This window comes from Callospermophilus lateralis, chromosome 14 (assembly GCF_048772815.1).
Source record: "Callospermophilus lateralis isolate mCalLat2 chromosome 14, mCalLat2.hap1, whole genome shotgun sequence".
Classification (NCBI taxonomy): domain Eukaryota; kingdom Metazoa; phylum Chordata; class Mammalia; order Rodentia; family Sciuridae; genus Callospermophilus; species Callospermophilus lateralis.
Genome location: NC_135318.1, coordinates 30,359,075 through 30,377,118, shown reverse-complemented (window position 1 = coordinate 30,377,118; position 18,044 = coordinate 30,359,075). Strand labels below are relative to the sequence as shown.

Sequence of the window (18,044 nt, the reverse complement as noted above, 5' to 3'; positions counted from 1 at the left end):
CAGCTCACATTGTCTCTTTCATTCTCTCCACCAGGTGGAAGTCTAGCACTTTGTACCGTGTCTAGTCACCTAAGTCTTCCTAGTCACTGAGGCATTCCTGTAAGTTAGGAAGGAGAAGGTAAACACCAGATTGGAGTATGAAATATTCCTTCAGCTGGATTTTACAGCATTATATTGTAATCATTTACTTGAAGACAATGAAAACGATAGACTGGACAAGTTTCCTTCCCACAAATTTATGTAATTTAACTGACCCATTATCAGAAATAATTCTCAAAATATTTGTGATAGCTGCAAGAACTACACAGGACCAAACTAACAAAACAGCATCCAGGTGCTCTCTTTAGCAGCACATGTACAAATGACATCCAAGTATTTTTAAACGGGTTTAAATTAATCAATGAAAATCTTTGGCATGCCAGGAAAATTGTTTTTTTAACTGTAGGAATGTTGTCCTTTATAACCTGATTAAGGTTAGTCAATCTTATTTTCCAGGTGCAACATTTTACTGCAGTTCCATCAATATAATAATATAAGTGACTTTGACTGTAATGGAAAAGTATGAAAAATTAGCTAAGATTGGAGAAGGGTCTTATGGAGTTGTGTTCAAGTGCAGAAACAAATCCTCTGGACAAGTAGTTGCTATTAAAAAATTCGTGGAATCTGAAGATGATCCTGTTGTTAAGAAAATAGCACTGAGAGAAATTCGCTTGTTGAAGGTAGGTTAACTCTCTCATACTATTCAAGGCATTAGGTGAAACATGTATGCTAAACATTTTAAAAGTATTATTTCTTTTCCACTGGACTCAAATTCCTTTGCATCAGCAACTTTGGGAAATAAGTAGATCATCACCTTGAACTTTAACCATTCTGATGTTTATCTGATACATATTAGCACAGCTGTAAGTGGTTAAAATATTGAAGTACTTCCATTCTAGTGGGTAAACATCCACACCACCTAAGACTCCTTATCCTACTATGACTCCTCCCCCTAGCCCTTCTCTGGACATTGCCCCCGAATACTTTCCCAACAAACCAGCCACTAAAAGAGCACCTCCTGGCACAGAGGGGCCCATGGGACTGCACTAGTGCCCCTTAGGTATCAGTGTTGCTTGGTCCCCGCCTGTATTGCCCTGGTCCTTAGATATACTAAATATCACTCCCAGCAGTACATACACTTTACATAAAGGATTTTGTCATTATTGTTTTTACTCTGATAGAATTTGACATGTAAGATTCATAAGTTTTCAGTGTTAAGATTTTTCCTATCCTAAAAATCTTCTGTTCGGGGAACTAGAAAGGCAGAACAGTGCTTCTCTGTTATGTAGAAGGAATCCCTTAGGGATCTTGTTGAAATGGGGGATAGGGATCCAGGAGGGGGCCTGAGACTGCCTTTCTAATGAGCTCCCAGACAACAGAGAGGCTGCTGGTTGGTGGGCATTGGCAATAAGACCAGTGGTTACACATTAAGTAACAAGACCCTGTGATTTCAAGAACAACTAGCCTTGACTTTTGAACTGTTTTGTTTTGAACAAAACAGAAACCCAGTTTAAAAAGGGGAGATAATAATTACATTATCCCTCCTTCCAAATATCACTTGCATCAGGTTTCCCCAACGAATTCCTCATAGTGTTTTGTTTAAAATATAATTTGAAATACACAGTTGTCAAAACAACCATGATGAAGGAAAAAAAAAAAAAAAAAAAGGTTCACTCTTGCCACTTAGCCAGCAGAGGGCAGTGGTGAGCCAGCCAGGTCTAGCACCCAATTCTGGGCCAGGCTGCAGGGTGGGTCTGAACCAGGCAGTGTTGTTTTCCATTAAAAATAATGCTTTTACTCTTCTCCCTCTTCCTCCAAAGTCTTTTTTTTTAAATTATTATTTGTTTTAATTAGTTAAACATGACAGTACAATGACCTTGATATATCATGCCCCCCAAAGTCTAAATAAGGTCAATGCTCAGCTGGTACCTTCTGAGTTACAAGTGCCCCAATTTGAGAATGTGCATTAAGGTGAAAGCCAGATTTCATCTCAGCTTGGTCTCAGAATGTGCTTTTTCCTGCCTCTGGTATGTTGCACCGAGGCATGCCTTGAACTCATTTCCATGGTAAATGAGCCTTACTTTCTTCCCATACTCCTGGTATTTAAATTTTATTTTCCTTGTTCTCCTTTCTACCTGATGTTTTTTTGCGTTTTGTTGTTGTTGTTTGTGGTGCTGGGGATTGAACCCAGGGCCTTGTGCATGCTAGGCAAGCACTCTACCAACTGAGCTATGTCCCCAGCCCTCTACCTGTTTTACTTTGGGCAAATCACTGTTTATTGGGGTTATTAACTTCCTTTGCAAAGGATATATAAATTGCTGACCTACCCAGAGACAAGAGATTTGACCAGGTTCAACTTGGCCATCGCATAAAGCCATCTCATCTGTGAACCCCTTGCCTGCCTGTCAGGGAAAGTGCTTCACTTCCATTCTGTGGTTTTACTGCAATACAAATCAGCTGGCTCATCTGTGAGGTGTGGCTCCACTGTTTTTGGACCTTCTGCTCTTTTAGGCACTGGAGCTCATAGAGAGCAAAAATATGCTCTAGGCACATTTTTAATGTCTAAGGTATTCTCATTTTGCAGATTGTTGAGCAGAAAACACACAATTGTAGGGTTATTTTATTTTATTCTATTCATTTTTAGTCAAGCCATACTTATAGATACTGACATAAAGGCTTATAATGTAAGACATACTTAGGAATCTCTACTGGGCCTGCAAAATATTAATTGAGCTTCTACTATATGCAAAATATCTTTTTCTCTTGTTCTGGGTAAATGCTATAGGGTTTGGAAAGTTGATTTGGAAGGAAGATAAATGACAAGAAAGAAAAATGACAAGGAAGATAAATGCACAAAATATTTTTTATTTTATGCTTATATTTTAACATATGCTTTATTTGCTATCACTAGAGGGGGTCAAACAGTTTAGTTTAGTTACCATCAATTACAGTTACATTAGACAAATTCTTATATTTCTTTCTACTTTAAGTTTCTGTTATTCTAAGAGCAATTTCTTTTGAAGGATCTATAATAATTTCTGAACAAGAGATGCACACAAAAATAATTAGAAAGGCCTTGTGTTCTTAACATTGAAAGGGGTCTGGAGAGAAACAGTTCCTAGAAACCCATCACTAAACTTTGTATTTCAATTCCTTTGCAGCAATTAAAACATTCAAACCTTGTGAACCTCATTGAGGTGTTCAGGAGAAAAAGGAAAATGCATTTAGTTTTTGAATACTGTGATCATACACTTTTAAATGAGCTGGAAAGAAACCCAAATGGGTAAGTACTCTAGAAATTGAAGTTCTATATGGCCATGTTTCATTCTATGTGGAATTAATTATGGCAATTTCAAATCCCAGCCACTCTTACCCCTCCTACATAAATGCATCTGGCTATCCCTCTCCACTCTCAGGATATGCTCAAAGGGCAATCAGATATCAACCTAGAGGAAATCCTCAGCACCACATAAAAATACATAAAATAATGGTATTGTGTCCATCTACAACTAAAAAAAAAAACAAAAAAAAAAAACCTAAGGTACATAAAGGATTTTATTTAAATGAACATAGTTTGTAGATAAAAATATTCATTACTTTAAAAATATTGCCTCCCCAATTTATCTATTTAAATTCTAATCAGAATTCTAATGGGATTTTTTTGAAACTTAAAGAAGTTAGACCAAATCAAGAAATATTTTAAAAAGAAGAAAAAAGAGAATATTAACAGTCTAATTAAATCACAGTTGTTTTAGAGATTTCCTTTGACAAAAAAGCGGCATAAGCAAAACCCAAAAAGAAATGCCAAATTGGTTAAACTTCCATAATTAACAAATTTCATATATGAAAAGATTAATGCCCAATTAGAAAAAAGTATATATACATTCAAAAATGATTTAGTGAATATTGTGGACCTGTCAGATAAAACTAGAAACAAACCAAAAAAGTAGCTTAATCTTGAGGAGCTTCCATTCTAGTAGACATGGAAAAGGAAATATGTTTTAAAAGGAGGAGGAGATGACCATCACATCCCCCCCCCTCAAAAAAAAAAAAAAGTTTACTCTCCCTATCAATCAAAGAAATTAAAATGTTTATGGTGAAGGATCATTTCTCACCTATTAATTTGGCAAAGATTCTTCAAAAATCATTATACTCAGTATTATCTACAATTAGGAAGGGCTGGGGTTGTGGCTCAGCGGTAGAGCACTCACCTAGCACATTAGAGGCTCTGGGTTCCATCCTCAGCCCACATATAAATAAATAAAATAAAGATATTGTGTCCAACTGCAACTAAAAAATAAATATTAACAAAAAATTAGGGAACCAGGCTTTCTCATTCACAGTTCAAGAGAGTGTAATTGGGAGAACAATTTGGCAGTGTGTATGAACATTTTTTAAACTGTTTTTATCCTTCAATCAAGAAATTCCGTTTAGAGAAAAACACAGTAAGCAAATATTCAGATAGGGACAAATAAGAATATTCAATATATCATTATGTATAATAAAAATCGGCCCTGAGTTTTCTAATAAAGAATTGATGGGGAGGGGGCCCATGGCTCAGTGGCAGAGCACATGCCCCACATGTGTGAGGCACTGGGTTCCATCCTTAGCACCACATAAAAATAAACAAAATAAAGGCATTCTATTCCATCTACAACTACAGAAAAAATTATGTTAAAGAATTGATTTGGGCTGGGGATGTGGCTCAAGTGGTAGCGCGCTCGCCTGGCATGCATGCGGCCTGGGTTCGATTCTCAGCACCATGTACAAGCAAAGATGTTGTGTCTGCTGATAACTAAAAAATAAATATTAAAAAAAAAAGAATTGATTAGGAAAAAAGACAATGGGGAGATTCCATGAAAATAGATGGGAGATCAATAGAGCAGAGGAGGCGGATTGAAGAAGAGGGAGTGGCGGGGGCAGGAAAAGGGAGGAACAATGGAATGAAATTGGCCAAATCATGCTATGTCCATGTGTAAATAGACCACAGTGAATTTCACCTTTATGTATTATCTATAGAGCACTAATTAAAGAAACCTATAAATAAATAAAAGGAAGACCACTAGAGTAAGGGAGGGGAACAGGGAGGGAAGGAAAAGGGGAAGCTGGAGGCTGCAGTGGGGCAGATCATATTCCATGCAAGTATGATTATGTCAAAATGAACCCTAATAGTATGTAGAACTATGATGCACTAATGAAGACATGGAAAAAATTGGTTATAGATGGGGGTGGAACTCAGTGGCACAGTGCTTTCCTAACATACATAAGACCCTGAGTTCAACCTCCAACACTAAAAAAAAAAAGAGTAGGGGGAATTAGTTACATGCGTTTTGGTATATTCATACAGTGGTACACTATTCATCTGGCATATGAGAAAGAATGCTGCATGCCAATCATAGTGGCACATGCTTGCAATCTCAGGAGGATTACTGTGGAGGCTGAAGCAGGAAGATCACAGGTTTGAGGCCAGCCTTAACAACATCGAAAGACCTATCTGGGGAGGGCGCTGGGGTTGTGACTCAGAGGTAGAGCGCTTGCCTGCCATGCATGAGGCACCAGGTTTGATCCTCAGCACCACATAAAAATAAAATAAAGATATTGTGTCCACCTTGAAAAAAAGAAAGAAAAAAAGAAAGAACTATCTCAAAAAAAAAAAAAAAAGGCAAAAAAGAATGATGTTGAAGAATAGTTGGTGTCTTGGGGAAATGTTCATGAGTTGGTCTATGAGAAATGAGTTAATAGAGCAGAATAGAATGGTAAGCGTAATTGGAAGTTAACTTTGAGTTTTCTCAATATTCTAGTAAATGCATTTATATTCTTTAAAATAAAATTGTAAAATAGTTAAAAGGTGAATTAATTCACAGTTCACTTTTGTTGGAGCTGGTAACAGGCCTGGCACATTCAGGAAATAGCAGAAACTAACAGGACTTGGCTGGAAAATTTGTGTGGATGTAGGCAGGAGATGAAGTTGGGGGGGTTAATAAAAGTGAAATCATCAAAAGCCCATGGACCCCTAATAACAAGATTGTCATTTATTCCAAGAGAATGGGGGTTTACTGAGAACCCAGTTCATCTTGGGTAATGATAATGAAATAAAGTTAAAAAAATTATAACAAACTAAAACAAATTCAGGGAGTTCTGAGGTGGGCATTAGATCTCTGCGGAGGGGCTAAGAGAGCCGTCTCTGGGCTGTGCAGGCTGAATTCCCGCTGCCTTTACTTACTCGTTTGGATGTTTCATTTTCACTTTAAGGCTTTCATTATTGCATTTAGTATTGTTTTCACACTCACCCAAAACATGATATTTAAACATGGAATCCATTGATTTCTTCTGGAGGTTTTATTTCTCTCCAAAACACTTTGGAAAAGGCTGTGTGTGCTGAGTGATGTCACAGCGTGGTCTTCCTGGACTGAGCGCTGTGCAGCTCAACTCCTTTGGTAACTGTCTTCTCTCTGCAAGATCAGTGTTCGTTGTGCGCAGTCGTTACTTCATAGAGATGTTGCTTTGCCAATCGTGAGGCCTACCTTCTTGGAATCTGAGCTCACTGACCACTGTGACACTTCCAGACACTTCTCTTCTTCCAGTGAGAAGCCTATAAACACCCCTGCCATAGCAACAGCGCAGGGCTTCCCTATCAAGTTCATCCATGCTTGATTCCACATAACTGACACTAGAAATGCGGATTGTAATAGCTTCTGAATGTTAGCCCCTGCCTTATTCCCCAGGTTCCCTGCTCCTGTATTCTCTTAGATCCTACCCAGCGTCCCATTCCTACACGGATAAGGCTGTGGGTTATCCTTGCCAGTCCCTCCCTAAAACTGTAATTCATTTGCCTTTGTCTCTACCACTGTCAGCCTAATGTAAGTCACCAGATCTCACCTGGATTACTGAATCAGCCTCCTAATTAATCTCCCTGTATCCACTTTGCCCCTGGAAATTCATTCACCAACCTGGATTACATTTTTGCTTGATTCCCCTCAGTGGCTTTGAATTTAGAGTAAAATACAAATTCCTTACCAAGCTCTAGGTCTGTGAGGCCTGCAGGACTTGAGAAACCTGAGCACATTCTTACTCATGCTCCAGCCAAGTTGGCCTCCTTGCTTGCCCCAGGCTCCCTCTTCTGCCTCCGAGGCCTCTTTTGTCTTCGAGCAGGAGTCTCAGCCTCATTTATTGGCCTCATCTTTCAGATTCTCATCTCCTGGGCCCATGTGAGTGTTTAAGCCCAGATATTTAGAGGAAAGACTTCTCAAATCACTTATGGAATGACATTTCCCTTTCATGTGGGAAAACCCAGAAGCAGCAATAATTTACCCAAAGTTATAAAACGAGGAGGCAGCACAGCTGGGATTTGAACTCTGGCAGCCTCTCCCAGGGCTCAAAATGGCTATACTCTCCTTTCTACCGCCTATCAAAATATTTAAATAATGTTGCTAAGGCTTGGCCATAGGTAAAGTGGGGAGAAGGATAAAGTTATATCAGAATTCATTGGAGGAAACAGCACTAGACATTTCAAGTGGAAAGGGGTTTAATACTGAGAATTCAGTGCTTTCAGAATAATAAATAGGAAAACTGGAGTCAAGGATATGCCACCATAATTGTGATCCAAGATAAGGAAATTGCTCTGAGAAAAACACCTTCCTACATTGGTTTCTCCAAATATACTTCAGCCTCATGTGAAGGTATCTTGTCATTAGTGCCGTAATTGAGGTACACACAGGCTGTCTCCTAACCCTATGAAACCAGCTACCTCTGCATAAATTCAAAAGTGACCTAAATATATGATTTAACTATCCAAATATGGGGAAATATTAAGTCTGTGTGAGGGATATAATTGAAGTATTATATAATTATGAAGGTTTTTTTAATTTAGAAAAATCCTTACAGTAGACAGTTTTCTTTTGAAACCCTTGTGTTTCCAGTTTTTTGAACTATGCAAACAACAACCCCATCTGCATCAACAGGGTTGAAAAACAGACAATACACTGAGAAAAATATGTGCTGCATATATAATAGACTTATCTACACTGGGTCTTTGTAAATGAATAAGAAAAGAGTAAACAGAGCAGTCCAAAAAGTGATAGAGGCCATGAAATGGAAATACACAAAAGAACTGTGGTATCCAATAATCATAGGAAATTTATTCATCACTAAAAATTAATGAAAGGCAAATAAAAACCAAAATGAAATATCATTTTATTTTAACCACAGATTGGCAAACATAACATTGGCAAAACTAAACGTTGGCAAGACCATGAGGCAATGGGGACTTATCTGCGCAGATGTTTGGTGGGAGTTTAAATGGGTATAACCTTCCTTAGAGAGAGGGTAGCTTGGCAGTGTGTAAATGTGAAGGCATCATCACGGGACAGGGATGTGAGTCATGGAAAGACACCAACAGAAAAGTTAAAGTGAATGCAATTGCTAGAATTTGTAGAGATGGTTACATGAAGTAGACAGGTTTCCCAGGTCCCCAAGCCCCCCATGGAAATTACGCTTGCCCGTAATATCTTCCAGTGTTTTCTACACAGAGCAATGATCACTGCCAGCCTCCCATTCTCATGGGATCTTTCCTCTCCCTGGCCTCTCTGGCTGTAAACCACCCCACTTACCAGATGCTCGGCCATTGCACCACGGATCCAGCATGTGCTTGAGTGTGTATCACCAAATGAGCTGACTGAATTCAAAGTCCCTCTTCCAAATTTACCTTTTTCCCTGCAAAGCCAGGTGTCAGGTCTGCCTGAAGTTCTTCTCTACATGTGCCTATGATTAGTTCCAGAAATGCCATATTTTGGAATTTACTTTAAGAAGATAATTGTACAACTGCAACAAGATGGATGATTACAGATGTTCATGGAAGTGCTTCTAGAAATAAAAATTGGCTCAACCTAACTGCTCATCAATGGGGAATAAGTACATTATGATACATAAAATGAGTCCTCCTCAGGCACTAAAATATATGTGCACATGTTAAGATTTGTACCTCATTTCTGAAAGAAGCCAGGCAGTGGGGGTAGAATTGCAGATGATAAATGGGTAATTAGGCAGGTGTCAGAAGACTTTGTGAATGTACTTTAAAATTTTTGAACCATTTGAATGTATTTATTTAAAATTAAAGTTAAAAAGTAAATGCAGGCTGAATATGGTGGTGTACACCTGTAATTCGAGCAACTCAGGAGGCTGAGGCAGGAGGATCACAAGTTTGAGGTCAGCCTCAGCAACTTAGCAAAGCCCTAAACAACTTAGCAAAAACCTATCTCAAGATAAAAAAATAAAACAGACTGGGGATGTAGCTTAGTGGAAAGCACCCCTGGGTTCAATTCCCAGGACCAGGAAAAAAAAAAGAGTAAATGCAGCGAGAGTCAGCCACTGTAAGTTATGGCAACTATTTTCATGTAACAGATTAGAGTTGTACATTTTCATGATAAGCATGTATCATTTGACAGATGTAAAAATTTCAAACTACAAAAGAAAATTATTCATTCCATTTCTACTTCCAGCCTTTGCTTCTGGAACCCCATGCCTGGTGTTCTCATTTCCTTTTTAATTCTTTCCCCCAGAGTTGCTGATGGAGTGATCAAAAGTGTATTATGGCAGACACTTCAAGCTCTTAATTTCTGTCATAAACATAATGTAAGTAACATTTTCTAACATATTTATTAATATCTTCTTGATGACTCTTTTCTTCTAAACATCTCAGGGATCTATCCCAAGATCTAAAGATGGAGGGAAAGAACCAAAACAGCAAAACGAGTGAAAGTTACAGATCTGAGGAAAAGGGATTCGATATTCATGGCCCTTTTCCAATTTCTCTAAGAATCATGTGACTAATTTCTCATGAATTAAAAGTTTGCATAAACTTCATGTTTCATTTTGCTGTAATACTAATGGTTCCCATGATTATTTTTAAATTGAGTTTTAAAATAATTTGTCAGGGTGTCAGCAATGTCACCCACCATGGCTCTCAATTTTGTTCTTATTATTTCTCTTAAGTCTTTCATCAACACTTCCCCATCCCCTACCTTTTTTTAAAATTTAATTTTCCATGCCATTAATTTTTTAGAACCATAGTTTTCAGACTTGAGCAGGTATCAGAATGACCTGGAAAGCTGTGGTAGGCCTGAGAATGTGCACTTGTAACATTTCCCCAGATGATACTGAAGCAGCAGGTATGAGAACCCACTTTGGATACTGCTGTGTTATAGAAATAATTTTGGCCACCTGTTTCCTACATACAATTTAATTTGTTCTTTCCCCCTGTATTTTCTATATATGGGTATTTTTATCTAGAGCCTTGTCATATTTGGGCTCTGTCTTTTTTAGACAAGAATATCACATTTGTGGTATGGTACACTTCTTTCTTTCTTTCTTTTATTATTATTATTGTTGTTGTTGTTGTTGTTGTTGTTATTTTAGTTGTAGAAGGACGCATTACCTTTATTTATTTATTTATTTTTATGTGGTGCTGAGGATCGATCCCAGTGCCTCACACATGCTAGGCAAGGGCTCTCCCACTGAGCCCCAGCCCCAGCCCGTGGTACACTTCTTATTGCATCATCATGAGGCACATAGTGGCTGGTTGTCCAGCTTCTGACAATGTTCATATTGATCAGTGGGCTCCTGAGTTATGAGTTTGATCCATTCCATTGGCATTTGCCCTGTCAGCCTTTTCACCTGATGGTTTAGCATCCAGTGAAGATTGTTGCCTGCATCTAGTATTTCATTAATGTTAAGAGATGTTAATTTTCCAATTCTGTTGTTCCTTCTGCATTATCATTGATTTATGAAAAATAACTTACCCTTATGTACTCTGGCTATTGTAAAATACAGCAAGATGGTTATGTGATGATTTCCTTTATGTGTCAATATTCAGAGTGATGAGTAAATACCTCAGCAACCTCCAATGATGGACCGTGACAGGCTTTCAGGGGAAGGTTATGGGGCATCATTATAAACATGAATTTTTATATAATTGGTGTTTGTGATCCTTTGTAGTCATTGTTCTCTTAAATGCTCAAATTTTCCCATCTCAGGCCATTGGGCCCTTACTCAAATTGGATCCTGTGCTAGAATGATAGCTTATAGAAGGTATCTCTAGATCTTTTGAGTAAATGCCTAGACAAAGAGAGTGCTAAGGCACCATATGGTCAGTTTTGATGCCAGCAGAATGTCTACCATAGTAGCCGAGGATTGCTGAAAAAGAAAATACAAGATCATGGAATTAAATGTCAGTACTTAGGGAAGCTTTCTTTAGTTTTAAGAAAATCAGTGACGTTTTCATTAGAATCAACCAAAAACCTTCTATTGGTGTAGAGAGATGTGTTCACAACATACAGAAACCTGTTTTTCATGATGCAAATTGTGCTTTCAAATTTTTCATAAACATGTCACTGAATTGCCAGGCACAGTGGGCACAGCTTTAATCCCAGCAAGTCAGGAGGCTGAGGCAAGAGGATCACAAGTTCAGAGTCAGTCTCAGCAATTTAGAGAGACCCACAATAACATAGTAAGATCCTGTTGCAAAACAAAAATTTTAAAAGGGACTGAGGATGTAGCTTAGTTGTAAAGCATCCCTGGGTTTAATCCTCAGTACAAATAAAATAAAATACTGAATTGAATCCATATTTTTGTTGCTTTCTACTGTGCTATAGGAGATATCAAGTTCACCTAAGGTTGCAGCAGGAACTTTGTGGGTAGCTAAAATGTTTTTTTTTTTTTAATAATATTCACTATAAGTGGTTGTGCTATATCCCCCTATATAACTTGACACTTTCCTGTGACCTAGAGTAATGCAACATGTGAGGCTGATTTGTCTTTGTCTCTTTAGTGCTTAGCATTGACCTTTTATATAAAAGGTACTCAATGAATACTTGTTAAATAAATGGATGGATGAATTAGTCGTTCATTCAGTCTGATTGTCACTCACTATTGCCAGAGGACCCAAACATTATTATAGCTTAATGAGACTGCCATAGTTTCTCTGCTTGGAATAATACATTCTACATCTTAAGCTTTAAACTATTGAAAACTTCCCATTGATAATCCATGATCTCTTTTAAAAATGGATAGTTTTTAGACAAAACTTTCCTCCTACAAGATGAAAATTACTTCTGAACTTATGGATTTTCTTATGCAATGGTAAGCCTTTGTGTATCTATCTTTTCCTTTTTAACTGTTAACTAAAATGCATGCAAAAGAAAAACTCTTGAAATCTAGAGTTCAAAGCCAGCCTCAGCAAAAAGCAAGGTGCTAAGCAACTCAACAAAGACCCTTTCTCTAAATAAAATACAAAATAGAAAAGAGAAAGAAAAACTCTTAAGTCATATATAAGCTGTTACCATAATACACCTAAAAACCTTTATAGTCTTTATTTTTAGAGGCACTCTAATGATGCTCTCAAAATTACAGAAAAGGCAGTTTGACCCAGTAATATTGCTTTCACTCCTAAGGAGTGCACCTTATTATCTCCAGAGTTGTGATCCTTAGCAAGACAATGGAGGTTAAAGTAGTAAGGGATTGAGGCCTTGCCACTTAATGGCTCATAGGGATTGCTGGAGAGCTTGTCAGAAATGCAGAATCTCAGGCCCACTCCAATCTTCTGACTCAGAATATGCATTTTAACAAGAGCTCCAGATGATTGGTGTGCATATTAAATTTTGAGAAGTGCTGGATTTGAGAAAATACATATTTTGTTCTGTTTTACTTTCTAATACTGCCAATGTGAGATAGCTGACGTGATGATCCATTTAACTTCATTGTGAATCCATAGATCTTATATCTAATTCACTGGTTAGAGAAGAAGAGCTTTATTTCATGATAGCAAAACCACAGTGATATCTGAGACATGGAGGTGCCCAACTGCAGCATCCATCAGCATCTTGCTGATACCCATGGTGGGTCAGCAAGGAGGCATCTGTTTTCTCTCTCATGGCTAATAACCATCCACCCCCACAGCCTGGTCATAGAGAACCACCTTCTCAGCTTATAGAAAATTATTTATTGCTCAATCTGGCATATAAGAAGTAGTTACTGGAATGGAGTTGAATGTCAGGTTTAAAATAACATTTTTTTTCCTCTTTTTTGCCAGCTTGTGAACCAACAATAATTCCACCTGAGTATATAAAGGGCTGGGGATATAGCTCAGTTGGTAGAGTGCTTGCCTCACATGCACAAGGCTGTGGGTTCAATCCTCAGCAACACACACACAAAATATGCCTATGAAACCCAAGTTTGGGCTGGGGATGTGGCTCAAGCGGTAGCGCACTTGCCTGGCATGCGTGCGGCCCGGGTTCGATCCTCAGCACCACATACAAAGAAAGATGTTGTGTCCGCCAAAAACTAAAAAATAAATATTAAAATTCTCTCTCTCTCTTAAAAAAAAAAAAAGAAACCCAAGTTTATTAAAATTCTTCCGTTAAAGAAACTTGTATGTTTCTTCTTGTTTGGTGGGAAATAAGCTGATTGCAAGAGGTACTGCACAAAAGCTGGCTGAAGAGAGCTTGTACAGTGTGGCTTTGCAGTAGAGAAGGCGAAAGCTGTGTGTCTGAATGTTTCTGTCCTCCATGCTCTGATTCTTACTGTTTCAATCATATTTATTTATTTTTCTTTCTTCAATATTCTTATCTTTTTATCAGTAGCTTCTCTTACCTATGGCTATATAAATAAATGTTTCTGTTTCTTTGGGACACACTAATATTTTGTTTGCCTTTTATATTTTTGGATTAAAAAATACTTGCTATAAATTTCAACATGGTCTGCATTAGATCCAAAAAAATATGTAAATAGGCCAACAAACAAATATCAATATAAGTACATTTACTTTGTAATGTCACACATACTCTAGAAACTCCAGAATTCTATATAAAGTCATTTGAGGGATATATCTGTTCTATAAATCACCAACTATTTTAAGTATTGCTGACTCAGAAAGTTAGTCTCGGCCTGTAATCCCAGCAACTCAGGGGCTGAGGCAGGAGGATCACAAGAGGCTAGCCTCAGCAATTTATTGAGACCTTGCCTCAAAATAAAATTTAAAAAGGCTGGGGATGTAGTTTAGAGGTAGAGCAACACTGGGTTCAATCCCCAATATCACCAATAATGTATTTTTTTTTAAGATTAATACCTAAGGTCTTAGGAGATCTAAAATGTTTCTTCTAACTTCTAGAAGTACACATTATGAAACAGTTGTCAGTAATGGAGATTACAAATAAACAAGCTTCTTTTACCACTGCCATTTTTAAAAAATTTTTTTTCAGTTGTAGATGGATACAATGCCTTTATTTTATTTATTTACTTATTTTTTTATGTGGTGCTGAGGATCGAATCCAGTGCCTCATGTGCGAGGTAGGCACTCTACCACTGAGCCACAACCTCAGGTCCACCACTGCCATTTTTGTGACCTAAGATGAATTTAAGCTTTAGCTTTTTCTCTTTCTAGGTAGTGGTTATTGAAGCAAAATGATTTCAGAATTGTCAATTTGACACAAATACCTAAAGAGACTGGCAGCATGGCAGAGAAGTGAGGCAGACACAGTTGATTGTAGCACTTATTCAGTGGACTGTCAGTGGCCACCAACAATCACAGGACTATTGCAAGGATGAAATGATTCCTGTGGAAGTGCTTTGAAAAATACAGAGCTCTGGATGGGGGCCAAGTGGTAGAAGAGTGGTATCATTTTTACCTCTTTTTTTTGGGGGGGGGGAATAAATGATCTAAAAAGATAGAAGTTCTGAAGAGTAGGGCCACAGTTGTTTCTGTTTTGCTTTGCTTTGTTTTTTTGGATCTGGAGATTGAACCCAGGGATGCTTAACCACCGAGCCATATCCCCAAAACCCCTTCCTAAAATATTTTATTTAGAGACAGGTTCTAAGTTGCTTAGGGCCTTGCTAAATTGCTGAGGCTGACCTCGAATTTGAAATCCTCCTGCCTCAGGCTCCCAAGTCACTGGGATTATAGGCGTGTGCCACAGTACCTCTGCAACGTGGAAGACCTCTCCTGGGTTCATGATGTGTGCACTCGCTTGTTTGCCCACCTCCAAGTCCCCAGCTTAGCTTTCTCATGTTCAGCAGGAAGCATCATGGTGACACAGCAAATTTGTAAGGTCGCTACATATTTAAAAATAACAGCAGAGCTTCTCCAAGGTGAGAATGACTCACAAGAGGGGTCCTCCTATCCTCCTGGGAGGGACTCCCCCTGCACTGTGCCAACATCTCATGAGGGCCGCCCCATCATTCCTGGTCAGCTCATTGCAGAGAAAGTTGGGATCTCTGATCTAAGTAGGCGGCTACATCACAGTTCACCCAGGGTAGTTCTGGTCTGCGCCTGTTCTCCTGGCATGGTTATTTACAGAGCTCCCTTTACACTTGCAAGTGTCCTGATTTGGATTAAAAACAACAACAACAACCAAAAAAAAAAAAAAAAAAACAATACTCTCACTCAAATTTTAAAAAGTGAATTTTTAAAATAATAATTTAAATGCCTTTTCATTTTCTCAAATCCACAATAATTATTCAACCTCTTTTGTGTTTCTCAAGTGGCCACAGGTCTTACTATAGGTCCATGGAATCTAGTTTCAGTTAGGGTCTTACCTAGTGCAGTTTTAATAGACGCAATAAAAAGTGAAAGAAATAATTGTATAGTATTCACTTCTTGCCCCCCCCCAAAAAAATAGATACAGTTTTCATATACAACTGTAATTTAAATTTCTTCAGTAAGGTAGCAACATTTGGATATTCTTTTTCTTTTAAATGATAAGATTTTAAGTAAAAGAATTTAAGTTCTTTTAGAAAAATGAAGGGAATCTTTGTTTTTATATCATAGGCTACTTGTTCGTCAATATACTAGTAGTGGTCATTATGATGGCCCAGAAAAATAATCAACTATTGTCTTCCAGTGTATTCACCGAGATGTAAAACCTGAAAACATTCTCATAACCAAGCAAGGAATAATCAAGATCTGTGACTTTGGGTTTGCACGAATTCTGAGTAAGTAGCGATTTTTTTTTAACCTACTTTATCCAACTCAGATGATTATAAACTGATAGAATTTAAATTCTTGCTTGAGATATTGGATGGATGCTAAGTGTGTTATGTTGTTTTTCCGAAAAGAAAAATCTCACTTTAGCCTTTTAGTCAGTATAAGATTTGGCATTTCAACTCTACTCCATTCAGCTAGAAGTTATTGGATGACTTTTACACGTGCTTTGCCCCACAGGAGTAGAAAAGAATTATAAGTGCATTTCTGCTCTTCATACTCTTATGATCTGAAGTTAAAAAAAAAAAAAAACAGAATAATACAAGATGGCTGTCAATAAAGAACTAAAATGAAGGTGCAGACAGTTCCCTGGAGGGAAATGTTAATGTGGGCTAAAGTGGTTGGAAAAAAACTTCTTGTAGCTGGTGAGAGACTGGAAGTGTCAACTGAAAAGAGAGAGGATGCAGAGACAGTGCTAAGAAAAAAGAAATCATCCCAGGCAGACAGGAAGTGAAGGGAAAGGGGACAAATAATTAATTCTCCCCAAATCTGTAATTTTGCACACACACACACACACACACACACACACAAAGTGTTAGCAACTTATACCTTGCAGTATGGGTATATGCATAATCAGAATCCTGATAGGACACAGATACAGGTGACCTGACAATGCATTTGGAAGGGTTGGGCAAAAACTGTTAAAAAGATTTTCTGAGGTTGCTGTGCTTTGTGGTATAAAATAATGGGACCCTAATGATAACTGGACAATTCATCCTTGTGCCATGTGGTTAAAAGGACGAACACTGGGAAATGGAGCTATGATCTCTGCACATAGTATATAGTACATCCAAATCATGAAATACTCGGCAGTCATTAGAAGTGATGTTTTCAGAGTAAATGAAAAAGAAAATCTAACTGATGTGTACAGTATGATTTCAACTGCACAGAAAATAATGACAGGAATACATATGACCCACAATTCAGGAAATTAAGGGAATAAGTCTTCTGATATTTCCCATAAATGCAGTGTTCGGTTTGTTTGTTTCCCTGGAAATCCATTCTATACTACAAAAATATCCAATTTGGTCACAAAAAATATATATGCCATTACAAACATTAAATACATAAAAGAGCCAGGTACAGTGGCACATGCCTGCAATCCCAGTGGCTTGGGAGGCTGGAGGCAAAAGGATCAGGAGTTCAAAGCCAGCCTCAGCAAAAGTGAGGTGCTAAGCAACTCGGTGAGACCCTGTCTCTAAATGAAATACAAAAAAATAAGCTGGGGCTGTGGCTCAGTGGATGAGGGCCCCTAAGTTCAATCCTTAGTACCAAAAACAAACAAACAAACAAAAACCATAAAAGAAATATTTCATATTAAAGTTACCTTATAAATGGTTCTTTGTGGGATTTTTTTCTTCCTAAATGGGCAGTTTTGCTGAAAATATGTACATATTTGATTTTTCTCATGAACCTGCATTCTTGCCTTTTTCTGAGTCCTCCTATAGCAAACATCCATCTCTGAATGAAGAATCTTAGAATTGAATTAAATATTAAGGTCATTTGTCTCAGAAATTTTGATTGCATGAACACATCCAAAAGTCTCTGAAAATTGCACACTGTTGACAGTCCCAACAATTATGACTTCTGGTATGTTGTTATAAACAAAGTGGTAGTATAAGACACTGCTAACTTGTTCACATTGACTAAAATTCCCATAAGATATGAGCTCAGGCACTGGTTACAGCTCAAGCTGTTATCAGTATGGGTTTGGATCACTGCTGGGGTCATTGTTGGTCATTTATAATGAGAAAGGTGAAGAAGGGTGTCCATAATATTATGTGCTAAAATACTAATACTTGACTAAATAGACTAAACCACATAAAAATTTAAGCTCTTGCCAGACTTGATGGTGCATGCCTGTAATCCCAGGGATTTGGAAGTCTGAGGCAAGAGGATCACAAGTTCATGACCAACTTCACAACTTTAGTGAGAATTCTGTCTCAAAATAAAATGGACTAGGGTTGTAACTCAG

At 37.9% G+C, this 18,044-nt stretch overlaps 1 protein-coding gene across 1 annotated transcript in view; it reads left to right on the top strand.

The window, feature by feature from the left end:
* The first annotated feature begins 551 nt into the window (after positions 1–551).
* Positions 552–18,044, top strand: part of Cdkl4 (cyclin dependent kinase like 4) — a 33,031-nt gene continuing 15,538 nt past the window's right edge. Inside the window, exons 1-4 of the mRNA XM_076833498.2 lie at positions 552–719; positions 3,201–3,322; positions 9,597–9,669; positions 15,930–16,020. Of these exons, the coding sequence (XP_076689613.1) occupies positions 552–719; positions 3,201–3,322; positions 9,597–9,669; positions 15,930–16,020 (454 nt within the window). The remainder of the gene's footprint in view (positions 720–3,200; positions 3,323–9,596; positions 9,670–15,929; positions 16,021–18,044) is intronic.